The sequence below is a fragment of the Opisthocomus hoazin genome, chromosome Z (genome assembly GCF_030867145.1).
Source record: "Opisthocomus hoazin isolate bOpiHoa1 chromosome Z, bOpiHoa1.hap1, whole genome shotgun sequence".
Classification (NCBI taxonomy): domain Eukaryota; kingdom Metazoa; phylum Chordata; class Aves; order Opisthocomiformes; family Opisthocomidae; genus Opisthocomus; species Opisthocomus hoazin.
Genome location: NC_134454.1, coordinates 63,266,336 through 63,284,406, shown reverse-complemented (window position 1 = coordinate 63,284,406; position 18,071 = coordinate 63,266,336). Strand labels below are relative to the sequence as shown.

The 18,071-nt window shown below is 38.4% G+C and overlaps 1 protein-coding gene across 3 annotated transcripts in view; it reads right to left on the bottom strand.

Moving 5' to 3' along the window:
- Window positions 1-312: 312 nt before the first annotated feature.
- The window catches only part of SV2C (synaptic vesicle glycoprotein 2C), a 164,136-nt gene continuing 146,377 nt past the window's right edge, over window positions 313-18,071 (bottom strand). For all 3 annotated transcript variants that reach the window (XM_075410751.1, XM_075410752.1, XM_075410750.1), the window contains exon 13: window positions 313-10,138. In XM_075410751.1, coding sequence (XP_075266866.1) covers window positions 9,955-10,138 — 184 coding nt within the window. In that variant the 3' untranslated portion in view covers window positions 313-9,954. The remainder of the gene's footprint in view (window positions 10,139-18,071) is intronic.

Here is an 18,071-nt window from a genome sequence, read left to right as displayed (position 1 = left end):
CCATAAAAATATGAATCCCAGATGGTTCACTAAAAAATTTTGTCTCTTGCAACCATAGCAAATTTTACTCTGTCTTTTTTTTAATCACCATTTACATTTCTTCAACTTTATTAACTTGTTCCATGTTTTCTTTTAATACATGTTCAACCTCTATTAGAGGCACTAAAGATGAGAGAGAGAAGGCACAGAGAGCCTTTGTAAAAGAATTAACCAAGCTAAAGCAACTGTTTTCAATATTTTGTGGGTAGTAAAGAATGATATTCTGGCTATGATCACACCTGAAATGTATTCATTGCAGAGAACAAACCTTTATTTGAATATAGTGGAGCAAAAATGCCCCTTTATTAATCTGATGTACACTAAATAACTTTGCATTTGTTACATGGATGATAAATATTTGGCAGATAAATTTATAAACACTTCCATATTTTATAGATTTATACTGTACATAGTCATCCTACACAGAGCATGCCCTTTCACAAGTATACAGACAGCTTTTCTTAGGCGACTTAATCAAAACACTTGGTCAAACATTTTGGAAATTGGCAATCTGACACAGAGGAGCATACTGGAAAGATGAGTTCACAGTTGTACCAGCTGGACTTGAAATGGAAAATTCAGAACTCCAACAGAGAAAATTTATCAAGGCACACACATGCAAACACATATATACAATAGTGATGACTGTAACCTGCTTTGCAGGAGATCACACACAGCAGTAAAGAAAACAAAGAAAGAAAGAAAGAGAGAGGTCAGGACCATTGCCAAGATCTTGTTGCAGATTAGCAGATCTGGAAGTAAACATGTATAAATGGGAATTCAACTTCAAAGTGGCTCATTACCGTATATAAAATATGTACATGTTTCCTCGCCTTAAGAATGGAGACTGTCAGAAATGGTTGTGATTTCTGTGACAACACATGCACACTAACACACCTGCACTGCTGTATGTTAAAGACAGCTTGAAAAATTGTACTCCCAGTTGACTCAGAGCAATTGGCAATTTGAGTGGAAGTTTAGCAGAAGAAACCAGGAACAGAAAAATCTAAGAACCTAGGGCTCACAAAAACCTAGAAAATAATACATGTTTTCCTTCTTTTGCTCATTTTTAGAAAATGCTAACAAGTTGTTAAGAAAATCAGTAACCTGACAATGCCAATAAATTACAGTGAAGGCAAAGAGCTCTACTTTAAATACCTCATCCTTGATGCCTTACTTCTGCACACGTGTCATTACACTGCAAAAGAAACTGCCCACTTAAAAAAAAATCTGATTATGTATAGTACACTGTTGCATATATCAAGGTCAAGTATGAGATACAATTTAGTTGTCACAATGTTATGCAGCTGAGGGCAACACAGCAATTTTTCTGAAAGTTTTAATTGGGGTTTTCAATACAATATTCTGTAGGAAATGGCTAAAATAGCTATCAGTTGATTCATTAGGCTTGTAGCATGGGATGCTGAACTGTTTGGGAAATGTTACATTCACACGAAAAAGCCAGGCTAAAATTATTCATGCTAAAAAGACGGGCTAAATGAACAAATTTCGCTCACACCAGCAATTCCAGCATGACAGTATACACGATCACGTAGTCAATATTTTTGAAAGAGAAGTCTAAGATCTTGATCCTGCAAATTGCTTCACTGATTTAAACAGGGATCTGTTTACATACACACACAGTACTAGTTTCATGTAACACTTTGTAGGATCCTAAACCACTACAAAGACAATAAATGCAGTCACTACCAGCTTGGTGCATTTTTTTTAACTCTTTATAAATGAGCTAGCTTTCCTACAGCACTAATTTCATGCCTACTCTCATTTTTGTTGCAAATGTCAGTAAAAACTTTCATTTCACTAATGAAGTACTAATGAAATCAGCCACCATATAAGAAGGGTTCTGTGGTAGGAAGAAACAGGCAAGAGCTGTAAGATTTGTCCAAAAGTGATGATGGGAGGTTGTGTTCTGAAGATCGCTCTCCACATTTTAATATGCTTTTTTTCCTTCTAAACTATTGGTTTTAATCTATATTTACAAATTTCCAAAGAGAAGATAGTATTATCTACTGCTACTTTGAATCTGAACGGCAATTTTCTACTTTATACTGTCTACTCATGATCACAGTTAGAAACTATATGCTACAGCCTTATTCAGTGGTTTCCTTTTGGAAAGACCCACTACTTTCCAAAAGTACTATTACGTGAGCATTGTTACCCTTTCATAGTCTCCTCCCAAAGGTTTGGTATAGACTGGTATTCGGTTTATCAACTTACAGAATATGTGGGAAAGAAAAGAATCATAGGCTGCTTGGGTTTGTTTGTTTGTTCTAATCTTAGTATAGAGTTTGCTTTCCTATAGCAAATACACATTATGAAGTCCTGTGGAAGGAATACGCCCTTTCTTCTGCTGATTTTTAAGTTCCGTAGCATGTATGCATGTTCCCCACCAGAGGAAGCACACTGGAAAGAGTGGATGTCCTGCAAAGAGGGAAGTTAAAACGTAGCAGATACAAGAGTTTTTGAAAGAACTCTTCGCGCCCTCGCTGCTCTGTGTGCATGTGCTGCTATTTTCACCCCAGATTTGCTCAAATTATAGCTGCAATTACTTTATACAGCACTGATTACCACAGAAGATCTTTGTGGATGTTAATCAGTAACTGAAAGACACTCTGACAATGGTTCTGTTTCAGGCTGGTCAAAGATTGCTGATAAGAACAGCAGCAAACAATTGTTTAGCCACATTACTAGGACGACAGCAGATATGTATGCAGAAACAATGAAAAGCATACAACACAGTAAGACACAGACACTTTCTCATATGTTACAAAGAAGTTAACATGTAGAGATCCCCACAGAATATTTTGACGAACTTCTAGTTCGACAAGTAAAAATTCATAGCTTTTTAGGATGTTACGTATCTGAGAGTGCTATGTCTCCTAGTCACTGGGACATGACCAGTGCCTTTGCATGATGTACTGTTTTGCTGTTTGGCGCAGTACAGCAGAAGAGGGAAGGCTACAGCTAAGTTAGAGGTCATTTTTCAGACCATTTCAGGAGTTCCCGTCCAATGATTGAAAGCTAATGGCCAGCTAAAATGAATCTTGGCATCCAAGCAATTTTGCACAAGAATATGTAGAGGGCTCTGCACAAGGAACAGAAGACGGTGTTGTGTGTCTTCAAAGTGTAATGCACAATGCAGAAAGTAACAGTATCATCAAGCATGAGATCAGAATATGGTTTGCAAGTCTTACATCCACTTGTGTTATAGGAAGATGTGTGTGTATATATGTGTGTATACTCACCCACACGTGTGTCTGTATATGCATTCAGCTCTAACTGTGTAATACTTCTTCACAATATACAGTATTATGTAGCTGCAGGCTAGGATTTAAGGAAAACGTCTGACAAAAATAAAAGCAATTGAATCCTAGGCCTTGAAATCTGACTCCTCATGGCCTGCATTTAATTTCATTCCATTTCATTATTTTTTCCTGACTCTCTTCTTTTGAAGGATCACCTTTTAACTGGGTAAGACAGGCCTACATGAGATTCACAAATGACTTCTATCACATAGCTAGTGCGGGACAGGCATATATTTGCACGGCAGACATTAAGAGGATAGAAGACGTGTATTATAGGTTAGAAAACATGCATTATTACCAGAGAGAAATGCTAGGTGACAGTTCTAGCTCTAGATGACGAATGAAACTGGAACAACACAGAACACTTTGGACTCTTGCACAGTACTGTGCTTGTGATGAGTTATGAGTGCTGCCCACTAGCAGCAAGTATCTCCAACTTGCTTACTCAGGACTACTTGTGAAAACTGAGTGGCAGGTGGCACATGTCCAAAATTAAAAAGTAGGAGGCTGAGCAAAAAAGCAGATCCTTAGCATCCAAGTAAAATGAACTTCGGTGGCTAGCTGTGGAGAGACTGATGAAAGCCAGCCTGTCAGCAATTTCTCTCTCTCACTTGCAGATTGATCTGTCTGGCTACAGCTCAGAAGTGTTGATGACCAGTGTAGGGGCGAGATCTCTACAAATCTTCTTGGTTATGTGGCATTAAAATATATATTCATGAATACCCTATACGAAAAGGACAATACTTTTGTGTCGGGTCGTCCTCATCCAAATATTTTTGTTATTGAGTAATCTCCAATCTTTGGTTATTGGACTGTGTACTGGTCAGAAGCAAGTAATATGTTCTAAAACTTTGTCAAGCAGGGAAGACCATTTACCCAGAAAGCAATTACACATCTGTATTTTTCGCCATTTTTTCCCCAAGTATTTTGGTCCTAGTAAATGTAGCTTGTGGGTATGTTGTGGGAAAAGACTGCCAATAATTACTGCTTTATTCATTTTTAGTTGGACAGGATGTAATCCAAGGGCTAGCAAGCATGGCTACTTATTACCAGCCAGTGCATTAGAAAATAATTTGACCTACTATCAAACAAGAAAAGTAATTCAATCAGGTCCATTTTGTCTTTTTCCTGTTTCTAATATGCTAAGTCACTGCATCAAAGAAAGGTCCCGAATGTGGATGAAGTTCTGTATAATGATCTTACACATCTAGAGTAGGACTAAATATTGAAGGAAGAAGTATGGTATTCACCACTGTTACAGATATAAAGAATGCAGAGAACAATAATAAATCCAAAAATATTTTTCCTGACTTAGGTGAAATTATCAACGTTAGAAGAAAGCAAATGAAACTAATTTCAGCATATGGACTGGTTGTAGACTGGATGAGAGTAAGTGAAGTAAGGGAGAACTGCAAGTAGAGTTATAAATTGGTGTTTTCTATGTAATTCAGGTTCTGAACTGAGTTCCAGATTTTCTGGCTATCTTGTCTCTGTTAATTCCACGTCACTGATTGATCCCTGTCTTGCCTCCAAACTGCAGGCAAAAGTCTGTCTTTTCATGCTGCATTGCTTGAACTAGCAGCATTGGAAAGTACTAATTCAGACAAATACGTAATATTTTACAGTGACTTGAATGAACAAGACAGGAAATGCTGAGGAAAAGCAGTCTCTCAGATGTGTTTTCTTCTGGGATATGGTTACCAAACATGTGTTTTCTTTCAAGACTCCAGAGGAAGTGGAGCATTTCTGTTTTCACTTCTTGCACCTTTGACCTCTTGAGAGCAAGGATTCATTTTTTACCATTGTTATTGAAATTTGAATTGCATTTTCAGGTTATTAAACAGGAAACACGGCTTCTAGGTTGTGTTAACATGATAACATCTTGTTTAGGTAAAGAGGTGCGACTGGATGTAAACATCTTTCTCTGGCTAATGAAGGTGGTTTTAAAACTCACAACGGGGAAGGGAGCTAAAGCTCAGCACACAGAAGCTGTCCATATGGGGAGCTGAGGACTATGTTCTGTTGCTAAGAATTGGAATCAGCAGTTGTGAATCAAGAGCAGTTACATGAAGTTAACGCTCCATAGTGGTAGAAAAAGAAAACAACAGCAAAGAATATTTCCTCTAAATGGAGCTGAGCTAGGTACACAGACAATAAGATTCCCCCATATCAGCAGAAGGAACCCAACCAGGGCCATTGTGAGAGGAGACTCCTCCTTGTATTACTTCAGCCTTCTGGATATGTAGCAAAATATGGAGTCTAGATGCCTTAAAATGGTGAGATTCTTTGAAGGAGTTTTGAGTTCACTTTCCATCTTGGTTTAAAAAGGGATGGTCAAATTGCAGAAGATACGTGGCAAACTGTCTTACTGAAGGTTACTATGAAGTCAGAAGCAAGTGAGAGCAGGTGCAGTGAGTTTTGACTTTGTTTAGGACTGGCCTCCTGCTAAGAACAGCAGTTTGGGACAGAATGAACGGAACGGTATGGGGAGAAAGAGAGCAGAGCTTGAGTTAGCAGTCTTTCTTTGCCCCACTTTTCTAAGATGATGAACAAAGAGTAGTCTACTGGAGCCACCAAGAAGGAGGGCTAACACTTTTTCACCTGTGTTGAACTTTTGTAGTATACACCTCTGGAAGGACACAGAATCAAGCATAGAGGAAGAAGGCTTCCCAATACATTGTTCATTAGCAATCCCCTTCAGCACTGCAGAAACCACGAACACCTATTCCTTGCTCCCTTGCTAGGAGTCTGTACTCAGCAATCAACACAATGCATACCAAATGTTGTAGTGCATACTTCCAACCAACAAGGTGATAACATGAATGTTGCCAATCTATCTGGTTAAAATGTACAAACACAAGGAATAATATACTTTCAAGAAATAAGAGTCTGCTAAAACAAGTTCTAATGTCAGACAACCTGTAAGGAGCAAAACTAATTAAAATAAAATTTCTTTGCCAAAAATGAAAATGTGGTCTCTTTTGTGAACAATTTTCAAATTTTAAAGTAGTTGACCATCATGGTTAACACTATTTTAAATGCTGTCAGTCTTCTCAGTCTTCAGGGTCCATTTTACTTTTTGTCATTGCTGTCGTTGGGGTGAGCCTTTCAGCTTTACAGGAGAAGAGCGCTAGACTTAACATCCTACTTCAATTTAAACTGAAAGGAGTTTCCAACCAGCAGTCAGTCAGCTCAATGACCAAAACAGACAAATAACAAGTTTTCATTATATGTGTTTGATAGCTCTGATACACAAATGCTACCAAGTTTGGTTTCCGGTGGTGTATCAGGGACCTAAACAGGCCACCAAGTGACCCTTTGTGTGAGATATAAGCGAATAGACACAGAAAGGAAGTACAATTCCTACTGTCCAATATTTGTTACCTGAGATTGCTTTACAAACTGCAAAACCAGACATCTTCGCTAAAGACCAGCCAAATTGCTTTTGCTTGTAACATAAGTAACATTTGTGTCTAGATATCCGTAGATTAAGTTTTTCTGTTTCAGCCTGTGGATTATATCTATATAACAAAGTATTTACAGTTTGAAATTTCATGCTCTTCTTTTGTCTTTATGAGATAAATCTTTACTGCACTCAAGACTAAACAATTGATTGTTCAAACAACACTGATGCTGGCTTGTGCACTAGTTCAAAACTGTTGAGCTAACTGGCTCACCAGCTAGGGTGATTCTAGCTTTAGGCTTTGATTAATACGTTGGAAATGTTAGTGGGTTTTTTCTTTGTTCGTCTCTTCAATTTACTTCTTCTTCCCTTTCCTATGCACTATTCTTTTTTTTTCCTTTTCCTACTTTAGAACTTTCACTCTAATCCCAGACCATGTAAGGTCCATGTAGTTGGGAATTTTGTTTGTCTTTACTGATCTCTGTTGTTGCTATATTCCACTTCATCCAGTCTTCATCACATACTTATGATATAGTCAGGATTTAGGATAAGAACCATCGCTGAAATAAGCATTTTACATGTCATGAGATTTCAGTGTGTTAGCCTTGAACTGTAACCCTCAAAAGCTGAACTTTATTTTTCTGTAGCTAATTTCTTCCACAGTGGTCAGATGGCATGAAGTATTGGGTCTGGATGTTCTTTGGAATTACATACAGATATGGACAGAATATAGTACTTTTAAGTGGACAGTGCATAGCAAGACAGTGCAATATGTTACCACTGCTGTTGATGTTTACTTCAAACACGTACAGAGGCTTCAGATTTCAAAATCAGTTGTACAGTAAGTACCAGGAGGTGGGCACATGCTACTAATGAATAGCACAGAGAAACAAGGCTCAAATATGTTTCTTATTGGAGAAAACAGCACTGAAACAATATTAAGACTATGACTAGAGGACGAAAGCCACATATGCAAAACTAAGGCCAGCATTTTGTTCTTAACCTGGAATTTGGTGAAAAATACTTATTCCTCTTTTTTTTTTAACATAGTTTAGAAATTTAAAAGACATGTTGAAGTCAGATTTAAATATAAAGTATTTCATCTCAAATATCTTGTTGCCTATATTGCAAAATAAACACACTTCCAAAACTTTCTTACTATATCATATTTAAATTATCTACATCAAAACAATGCCCACTAGTTTTCCGTGCTCATGCTTTTTTAAATTCAGACACTTTTTTCATTTGTTAATAGCAGAAAACCACATTGTGGGCTAACATCTTGGTGCTACAATGTGTAGCCCAGGCATTTGTTAATAACTGAAAAAGATGTAACTTCTAGAAATAGTAAATTAAACAGTGAACTTTAAATGTAATGAATGATCTTCTTATGTGGACTTTTACTGACTCTTTCAGTACAACTAAGATGATGACTGACACAAAACGCAGTGATACAGATTACTACTCTAGCTAAGTTCTCATATATGAGCAAGAGAAAAATTAACAAAAAAGAAGTCTATCCTACTACATGATGACCTTATCTGAAAGCTTAATCTCTCTGGCAATGATTCAACCAAATAATAAATATGTTGTCAGACATAATTAGAAAAATACTGATAAATTTCTACATATCTTTTATACCAAATTTGTTCTTTGAAACCTGACACTGCAGATAGTTCATCAGCTGATACAAGTTGTCCTAGCTCCACTGAAAGTAACACCAGTTTCTGTCATCAACAGATCTGGCCCCTTTGTCTGCACATTTTATAGATGTATTTCTATTAATTTTTTCAATTCTAATGTTTTAAAGAGATCCCATAGCCTTTGGCAGAGCAGTAGGACTGCTGAGGAACTCTTTACTATAATCCAGAACAGCCCACAGCATATGGCTTAGAAGAAATATATTTACTACCATTTAGTCTCTATCCTTGCACTTGGTCTTGGAAGACATTACCACTCCCTGCAGCCTTGACATGGCTTCTTTTTAAATGGTCTTGCAGAGATGTATTTGAAAGTGTTAAATGGCATGATATCGCTAGAATTCTTAATAATCAGCTGAGAAAATGGTTATATAAATAAGTGTATAAACTGTAAAAATAGTGGTGTTTTTATTATTACTTTTCTTCACTTTGATACAATTTAAAAAAATCTTTTGAGATGTTTTAATGGCATTTTACTCGATACTGAAGTTATGACTTGACTGCATTTACTAGGTGGCATTCTACAACCACATACTTTTATAACCATTCTATGACGAAAAAAAAAAAGTATTAGAAATGTGAATACCAAACAAATTTTTCTGTAAGCATCTTACTTTTCATATAGTTCACTGGCCTGATTCTTTCTTTAGTCATACTTACAACAACATAAATATTTGCATTGGTTCACTCCTGGATTTAGACAAATTCACTATTTTAAATGGTAAAAGTATTCCAGATGCCACGAGTAAGAAGAAAATAAAATTTTTCTGAAGAATCAGCAGCGAAGAATGAAAATGCTTACTTTGTTATTCTCTTTGTTGCTCACCCATATGGGCTTTTCATCTCCCTGTAGTAGCTGTTGCCTTCTCCTCAGCAAATACTGGGTGTAGCTCGTAATCTTTAATTTAGATTGAATCTACCTAAAATAGGATTCCCTAGAAAGAGGCATTGCCACAAGTTTTTACCATTTAAGCACAGCTGTTGAAGGTCAGTAGTCTCAGTACTGAAGTGGCCTGTAGAGTTTCCTGATTAATGCTGCATGCATTGATACATGTAATATTAACATTCTCTTAACCAATACTGCTAAGTAATTGACTTAGATGTCTGTACTTTTACAAAAGCTCACAATGCCATGGCCAAATTTAGCATGTATTTTTAAATAACATGACTGCTTGCATTTTAAATATCTAATTATCAGTATGGTTTTTACCTTCCTAGACATGTCACTGAAAGTGTTTCAAGAGGTAGCTTTGCAGTTTGAAGTTCAGTGGTTTTGAACAGCAATGTATGCAAGCAAACAAAAGTGAAATTTAAAACTTTCATACAGAGGTTTCTAAATATCTGCCACTCCATAGCATCTTTTGAGTTTGATTTCTGACATCTGAGCACTCTACTAAGCACTGAGAATCTGAAGCCTTTGCATCATCAGTCAGGAGAGTTAACATTTGTACAAACAAGGAAATAAATAGTAAATGGCTTTTTCCAGTTACATCAACACCTGGGTTCTTGTGTCAGGAAGCCGAAGTCCTACCAGACCTCCACATACTAGAACAGTAGAAGCAAGGAGAATAGGGATTGCTTTGGTAATACCAACAAGGGAACCAAATATTAAGTTTCCAAGTACAGCTGCTGCTTTGCATAGCGCATTCAAAAATCCAAAGCTTGTTGCCCTAGAAGAGAAAATAGAAGAAAGTTAAAAAATGAGTGAAAGAGGAAAACCTTTGAGACAAATCCTCAGTGGGAATAAATCAGTATAGCCCAGATATTTTAAACAGAATTTATGCCAACAAGGATTCTGTGTTTATTTTTGTAATACAAAATCAAAGCTCAGCTGCTACAGCATTTTATTGAGGCAAATACATTCTGCTGCTTTAGGGACCAAAATGTGAAATCAATGACTGAATAAGTAGCTTTAAACCTCTACAGTAGAACAAAGGACTTGCAAATGGAAAATCAGTAGCACTTAAAATGCTGTATTGGGAGACAGGAGGTGGGAAATCTTTTGAGAGCTACTTGGTGATTTGGGAAAGAAGTGGCCAGAATAAAAAGACTATCGTCTTGGGGTATTGAATAGAACAGGTGGTATCCATGTTCGACCAGTGCTTTTTCAAAAGGCTAATGAGACATCCAATAATAATGTATTCTTGTCTCTTAGAGCTAAAGAGAATAGCACATTAAAAAACCCTGCTTGGTGCAGAAGAGATATCTGCAAAACTTTGGAAAAAAGCGAAGGGAAATAGATTGCCAACAGAAAGTATTACCCAGGCAACTCAGAGGGAATTTTACGTTGCAGCAGTGTGATTTTTGTAGTCTGGATTAAGTATTTTAGATGTTTGGTAATCCATGCATAGATGTATTATGCAAACTGCCATCATTTTAATGCATATTATGCAAACTGCCATCATTTTAAGACGTCTTGTTTTGACATGACCGTAAGATTCATAGTTGCAGGAATAAGCTCATCCTACCAAAAATGTCCTACCAAAAATATATGTAAGGTAGTAGAATCTCTAACATTTCCCAGATATCTTAGAAGTGAAAGAGAGAAAGACTATGTGGAGCTCAGACTGTGCTCACTGGGATAAAATAATAAGAATCAGGAGGACAGAAACTTCTTTGCAGAACAAGAATTTTCTTTTTTGTTAATATGAAATGCTACGATTAGAAGGAAAAAGCCCACAGTCTGAACAGCAGGGATTAACAGAAATGCTAATGGTTGGAGTGAATAAAAAGATCCTTAGTTATTGTACTGAGGTGAGTGTGAAGAAAAAGAAGAAGTCCTGTCCTTAGATGAAGAATGAATTTCTAGGAAGTAGGTTGGAGAGACTTCTACTGAAGCTCCTAAAAATGAGCCCAGAAAATTATCTTGAAGCAAGACTTGATCCCAGCAGAGAGCAAGGATATAAACTCTCAATGTTACTCACAGAACTGGTTTTTTGTTTTGATAACAGCAAACTATGGCATCAAGGGAGAAAAGATTCTGTCCCTCAAGCAACCAATGGACATGGCCACAGCCCAGAGTGTCGCTAGTTCATCTCTTCTGCTCTTCTGCAGATCTGACCACTGGATCTCAATGGTGTTGATCAGTGAGGCCCTTTGGTGTCCTGAATCCGATTCTTACACTGGGGGAGGGATAAAAGCTTCTGTCTAGTGTAGATGAACTGGATGCAGGGGATTTCAGCACTGTTCGTGCCCTGACTATCTGACAAGCTGTGCTTCAGAATTATACCTGTCCTGATATATTTGACGACCCACATCAAAAGAATGATGAAGGTAGGTATAGCTCCTTCTGGCACATTTGTAAATCACTCTAGTTTGCTCTAGGAAGCAGAACTCTAGTTAACCCACAGAGTCAACTCCAGTATCTGAACAAGATTCAGAAACGAACTAATTTGAAGTAATGGTACTTCAACAGCCAAATCTTAAATCAGTTAAAAGGGTATTTGCAGAACACAATTAAGACATGGAACAGACTAGCTAATGTACCGCCAAAAAGGTTTGTTTCCATTAATGTTTGATATTCATTTGTCCATGGTTGCAAATGAAAGTCAAACCTCTTTGCCTAAAACATTATGGAAGTAAAATCAGAAGAGTTGATACATATTGTTCCATTGTCAGCTCTGTGTATTGTACGCCTTTTCTGACCCAGGATGATATACAGGTCAGTCTTTTTAGCTGGTTGATTACAATCATAATATATTTATTATTAGTTTGGCTATATGTCTCTTGCAGTTCACAGCAGTGTTTTGGTCTCTTTAAAATACCTGAGATTCATCAGAGTAATTATTATTTTGCCTGAAATAATCATAATTCATCATTGCGCAAAAGGTGTCACCCACCCAGATACTGCATGCCATTAAGTATCAGTGATATCTAAGGAATGAGAGGCATGTCATTCCAATGGCAGAGCAGAAACTAACCAGAAATACTGTGAAAAAAAAAGTAGAAGAGACCCAGATATGCCTCCTGAATGTTCAAAACCCTTACTTGCTTTTTTTCTAGAGTTTATTAAACCTGCAGCATTTTACATACTACTTATTGCCAACAAAAGCTTAACATGTACATCATGAAGATAACCATCTCCAAAGCAACATGCTCTGTTGTCTTGCAGCACAGACCAGTGAGGGCTGCCTGAGAGCACAATGCTGAGAGCACATAAGAAAACTCTGGAAGTGTTGCTTTTGAAGCTTTGTAACAGAGAAACATTTGCTGCAGCTCCTTAAAAATGCCTTCCTCAGAGCAGAAACGAGAAAGTAAAAACTTTCCAATTTTAAGGAAGACTTCTTGAGGAATCAGTCCAAAGAAGGAGTGGGAGATGTACTGAAGCAAGCAGTGAAGAGACACCCTGCTGGAGTAACCTTTCAAAGCCTAGGAGAAAAAGATCAAATCTGTACTACAGAAACATCTGTATTACAAGGGAAGATAAAGCGGAGCATCAGAAGACTATCTGGAGGAAGCTAATCAGAATGGGGAGAAGCTCCTGAGAGGGAAGGAGCTCCAGACTGACTCATCTTCTAGGGTGAGAGTGCAGAGAAGAAGGAGCATGAAGAGGAAAGACTGTGGTAAAACAGACCCAATCACAAAGAGGAAGGAAGAGGTTAAAGACCACACAGTCAGCCTGGAAAACAGTTTGCGTGAGCAGATAATAACTGGCTGCAGCTAATTTGACCAAGTCAGGGGAAGAAGGAGAGGAAAAGTGTCGTAACTGTTCTAATTTTGGCCTCATTTACACACAGAAAGTATTTGTAAAGTTATGATGGTGACTGGTTGTTATCAGTTTCTGCACATGTAAATCACAGAATCACAGAATCACAGAATAGTAGGGGTTGGAAGGGACCTCTGTGGGTCAGCTAGTCCAACCCTCCTGCCGAAGCAGGGTCACCTACAGCAGGCTGCACAGGACCTTGTCCAGGCAGGTCTTGAATATCTCCAGAGAAGGAGACTCCACAACCTGCCTGGGCAGCCTGTTCCAGTGCTCCGTCACCCTCAGAGGGAAGAAGTTCTTCCTCATGTTCAGACGGAACTCCCTGTGCTTCAGTTTGTGCCCATTGCCTCTTGTCCTTTCACTGGGCACCACTGAAAAGAGCTTGGCCCCATCCTCCTGACACCCACCCTTCAGATATTTGTAAGCATTTATTAGGTCCCCTCACAGCCTTCTCTTCTTCAGGCTGAACAAGCCCAGCTCCCTCAGCCTCTCCTCATAGGGGAGATGTTCCAGTCCCCTCATCATCCTTGTAGCCCTCCGCTGGACTCTCTCCAGTAGCTCTTCATCTTTCTTGAACTGGGGAGCCCAGAACTGGACACAGTACTCCAGATGAGGCCTCACCGGGGCAGTGTAGAGGGGAAGGAGAACCTCCCTCGTCCTGCTGGCCACACTCTTCTTGATGCACCCCAGGATTCCATTGGCTTTCTTGGCAACCAGGGCACACTGCTGGCTCATGGTTAACCTGTCGTCCACCAGGACACCCAGGTCCCTCTCCACAGAGCTGCTCTCCAGCAGGTCCACCCCAAGCCTGTACTGGTACATGGGGTTGTTCCTCCCCAGGTGCAGGACCCTGCATTTGCCTTTGTTGAACCTCATCAGGTTCCTCTCTGCCCAGCTTTCCAGCCTATCCAGGTCATGCTGAATGGAAATATGATTTCTTTGGCTGACAGTACTGTTGTAAAACCAAAGCTGCCCCCAAATAATAGTAACAAAAAAAAAACGGGGTTCACACAGAGAAAAAAGACACTGAGTCATCAACGACCTCAGTCTATTCAGAGAGATACCAAAAGTCCCCAAAGAATACACAGATCTAGGTAAAGCAAATTTGATAGGTATGAGCAGGAAATTTTTGTAAAGACAATAGCACAAAACATATGGGGATGCTTTACTTACATTCAGCGTTGTTTCATACTGCCTCATGAAGGTAAGCTGTTTCACAGATGAGATTTGATTATATTAAGTAGTTATAACAGGGGTCTGACCATTTTCCGAGCAACTTGAACCTTTTCTTTTCATGTGCTGGGCTCTACAGATAGCACCTTCAGGGCTGCTGCTGCTATGATCTAGATCTATTGTAGAATATATACCCAAATTGTCTTATTAAGCTTTAAAGTAACTTTGTAATACTATATCTCTCAAATCAGAGCAAAATTAAGGTAATGTGTTGGCACTGAAAAAACAGTTCTGGTTTGTAAAATGGAATTACTCAGTTTTTCCAATTGTAGGGGATTATTAGTAGACTAATCCCATTAAGGTTATCACATTATAAACCAAGAAGAGTAAGACAAAGTAAGACCATTTGTATAGCCTTTGGCTGTCGTGGTGATACAAAATCAAAAACTCAGCAGAAGTTCAATCTTTTGATCTTTAAGCAGTTTTCAGGCACATCCTTTTGCATAAAACATGCACATCATTGGCAAGAACAGTCAGATTTTCACAAGCTTAAGTAAAATGTTGCTGCAAACTGTGCTTGAAAAGCATGGTCACTGTTCAACTTTCTGCCTTCATACCCTTCAATTTTAATACTGTGTTTTAATATGAATTTGTTGTACAGTATAGCAAGTTCAGACTTGCTGTTTCTAAATATCTTTGTTAGAACAGTGTTTGTAATTCAAATCAACTAAAATCTTTATTAATTCATGCCTTTATAATTAATTCTACTGAATCCAGGGAAGTAAAAATAGGAGGCAATAGAAATGCTGTAATTCACATACATATATAAGAATAGTCTTCTCCGGCAGCACTAGTACAGTCTTTGCTACACTGTTTCAGGAAGGTGCTAGAGTGTACGGAAAGTCTGCAAATGATCAAAGATATGTGATGTGTCATCTCAGCATCATGAATGAATTAAGTGGAAAATTCCAAAGGCATAAGGACACTACTATATATACCAATTTCCGTTCTGTTGACCAGTTACTGGGCGAAGCACTGACACAAAAAATGTCTTTTTGACTCTGTGAGCAATTCTTACCACTGGTCAAGGGAGTTTGGTAGCAAGAATCCCTTGTCCAGCTAGAGGCTATGAATAAAATCTTCAGGCACATCAGTAAGATAATGCTGGTGAATCAATCTGAGATTGCCTTAGAAAAAAATAGTTACAGATTTTAGTGTTGATAGGAGAAAAATGTGAAAGTCCTATACAAGTGTCAGGTCTGAGAGAAAGCTGGATGTTAGAGAAAAGGAATTTTCCCTGATGTATTTTACTTCTGTTGCTGGGAAAGCTGCAACAAAGAAGAACACTTAGCTTGCTTTCACCCAAGCTCCACATAAAAATGGCAGGAGTCCAAACTGTTAAAAATAGAGGGATTATCCAAGCCTTTAGATTAAAAGAGCTTGTTTCCTGGTTGCCACATATGCTCCTTCTTAGACCAGGTGCTTATATTACTACATAAAATACTTCAGGCCCACTTCTTTTCCATTGCTGATAGTCAGACCACCTAAAAACTTCATTGTCTGGCAGTGGAGTGCTACTAAATGTGTAGCACAGATATTTGATAACCTGCTTGCCAGAGCTAGTGCTAAGCCTGTCCAACACTTTACAAAAAACTCTGTTACTTTTGTGGGTATTGATAATATCCAAAGGCTGTGAAAACAGAGTTGCTGAATATACTATGGACAATTTTCTAATGTCCAGACCTTTTCAGATCTTTTAAAAAAAAGAGTACAAAGGTGTATATTATAGCCTGGCCAATTATAACACTCGGTGTGCAAGCAAAACTGTGGAATTTGCCTTTCCTCTTTGAACTACTGCCCAAGTCATTGCATAGGTTTGTCATGTGATGCCTTAAAAACATTAACATGAAATTTCAGCAAAATGCTTGTGCTGGTTTCAGCTGGGATAGAGTTCATTTTCCTCCCAGTAGCTGCTGTGTTTTGGATTTAGTATGACAAGAATGTTGACAATACACCGAAGTTTTTATTTGTTGCTAAGAAACCAAGGCCTTTCTCCAGTCTCCCACATTCAGGTAATGAGCAGGTGTTCAGGAGCTGGGAGGGAGCACAGCCAGGCAGATGGGCCAAGCTGGCCCGTGGAAATATTCCTTACCATGGACGGCATGCTCAGTTTGGGAATGGGGACTCACCTGGGGGGAGGGGGGGAGCAAATCTCTATGTTTTTTGCTCTCTTTTTCTGGGAGTTCAAACTTCTCCAGGACTTAGGTCTTTTTTTCAGGAGTTCCAAGAAATTCATCAAATCCACGAGTTCCATTTTCCATAGTTGCTGCTCGGGGACTGGCTACACAATTTGTCGGCAGATGGTGAGAAAATATTGTATAGTGTATTGTTTGTTTTGTATATTCATTATTATTACTAGTAGTAGTAGTAATATTGCTTATGTTGCCTTATTAAACTGTCTTTATCTCAACCCACGAGTTTCCTCGTTTGTCCATTTCTCCTCCCCACCCCTCTGGGGGGGAAGGGGAGATGTGAGCGAGAGGCCGTTGGGTCCTAGTTGCCAGCTGCTAGATTAAACCATGACAATGCTGTTGAACCACATCCACGGGATGGCAGTAGAAAATTGCTGTCAGTGAGTCTATTATCAGTTGGTGACTGATGTTACGACTTAAAAGTAGAAAACTTCTCTTCTGACAGGCACACCAATAAAAAGTTGGACTCAAGATGCTCTGTGAATAATGTTTATTGCTCTGGGGGTAGATTCTCAGGGCTCAGGAAGAAGAGAAAAAGACAAATACAAGAAAACTAAGACAGGTGACTGGCTTCTTAATCATGACCAAACCCTTATGAATTTATTTCTGAAGTATTAAAAAATGGTAAAACAGGACGACTTCATTTTATAGCACACCCTGAATCCTAAATATTCCTGGCCAAGATTCAAACCCAGATGTCTGGCAGCTGTAGTAAGACTAATGAATTATTGGTTATCTGATGCAATCTGACCTTGATTTACTCTGTGGGAGATGACCTATTTCTATCCCACTTTCTGTTTATGTTTGGCTTATTTGTTGTATCCACTCCTTGACAAGAGTCTTGGCTTACAAAGTCGGTGCTTCCCAATTTAGTTCACAAGAAGATATTTATCATTTGTGTGAAAGTAATGATTGCATTTAAAAGTAGTAAAGAGCTCCTAAATGTTACTCCTTCAGAGAATTTTAACTCTTTTCCATTCATATTTATATCACAGGCAGAGCGAGGAAATTGTGCAATGTTATTGCAGGCCCCTTGGGCACACACGTTATAACACATAATTACCTCATTGCACAATACTTTTTTCCGCAGCCTCATGGTTAAGGTAGTTGAGTGCTGTGAGGAGAAAGGATACAATCCATGCCCCATCTGCAGAATTCATATATGATGCAAACAAGTCACTTAAAGCGAAGTAAAGGGTCATTAACTATGTGTTTCACATTTTCTGGGTGCTCGGCTTAGCACCTTCAGATTTGTGTTGCTGAAGTGCTGTGCACTTACAGCTGCAGTGGTAGTTATACTTTCAGCCCATTCCTTCTGCTAAAATGCTTAGTGACTAGGATTGCTGGTACCACACACGTCAAATTTGGCACCTAAAGTTGGTTTTAACAGTATTTTTTTCCTCTGTATCTCAATTTCTACATCACCTCCTTTCAAAACAGTGTTTAGAAAATATGGAAGTTTATGAAAGAATA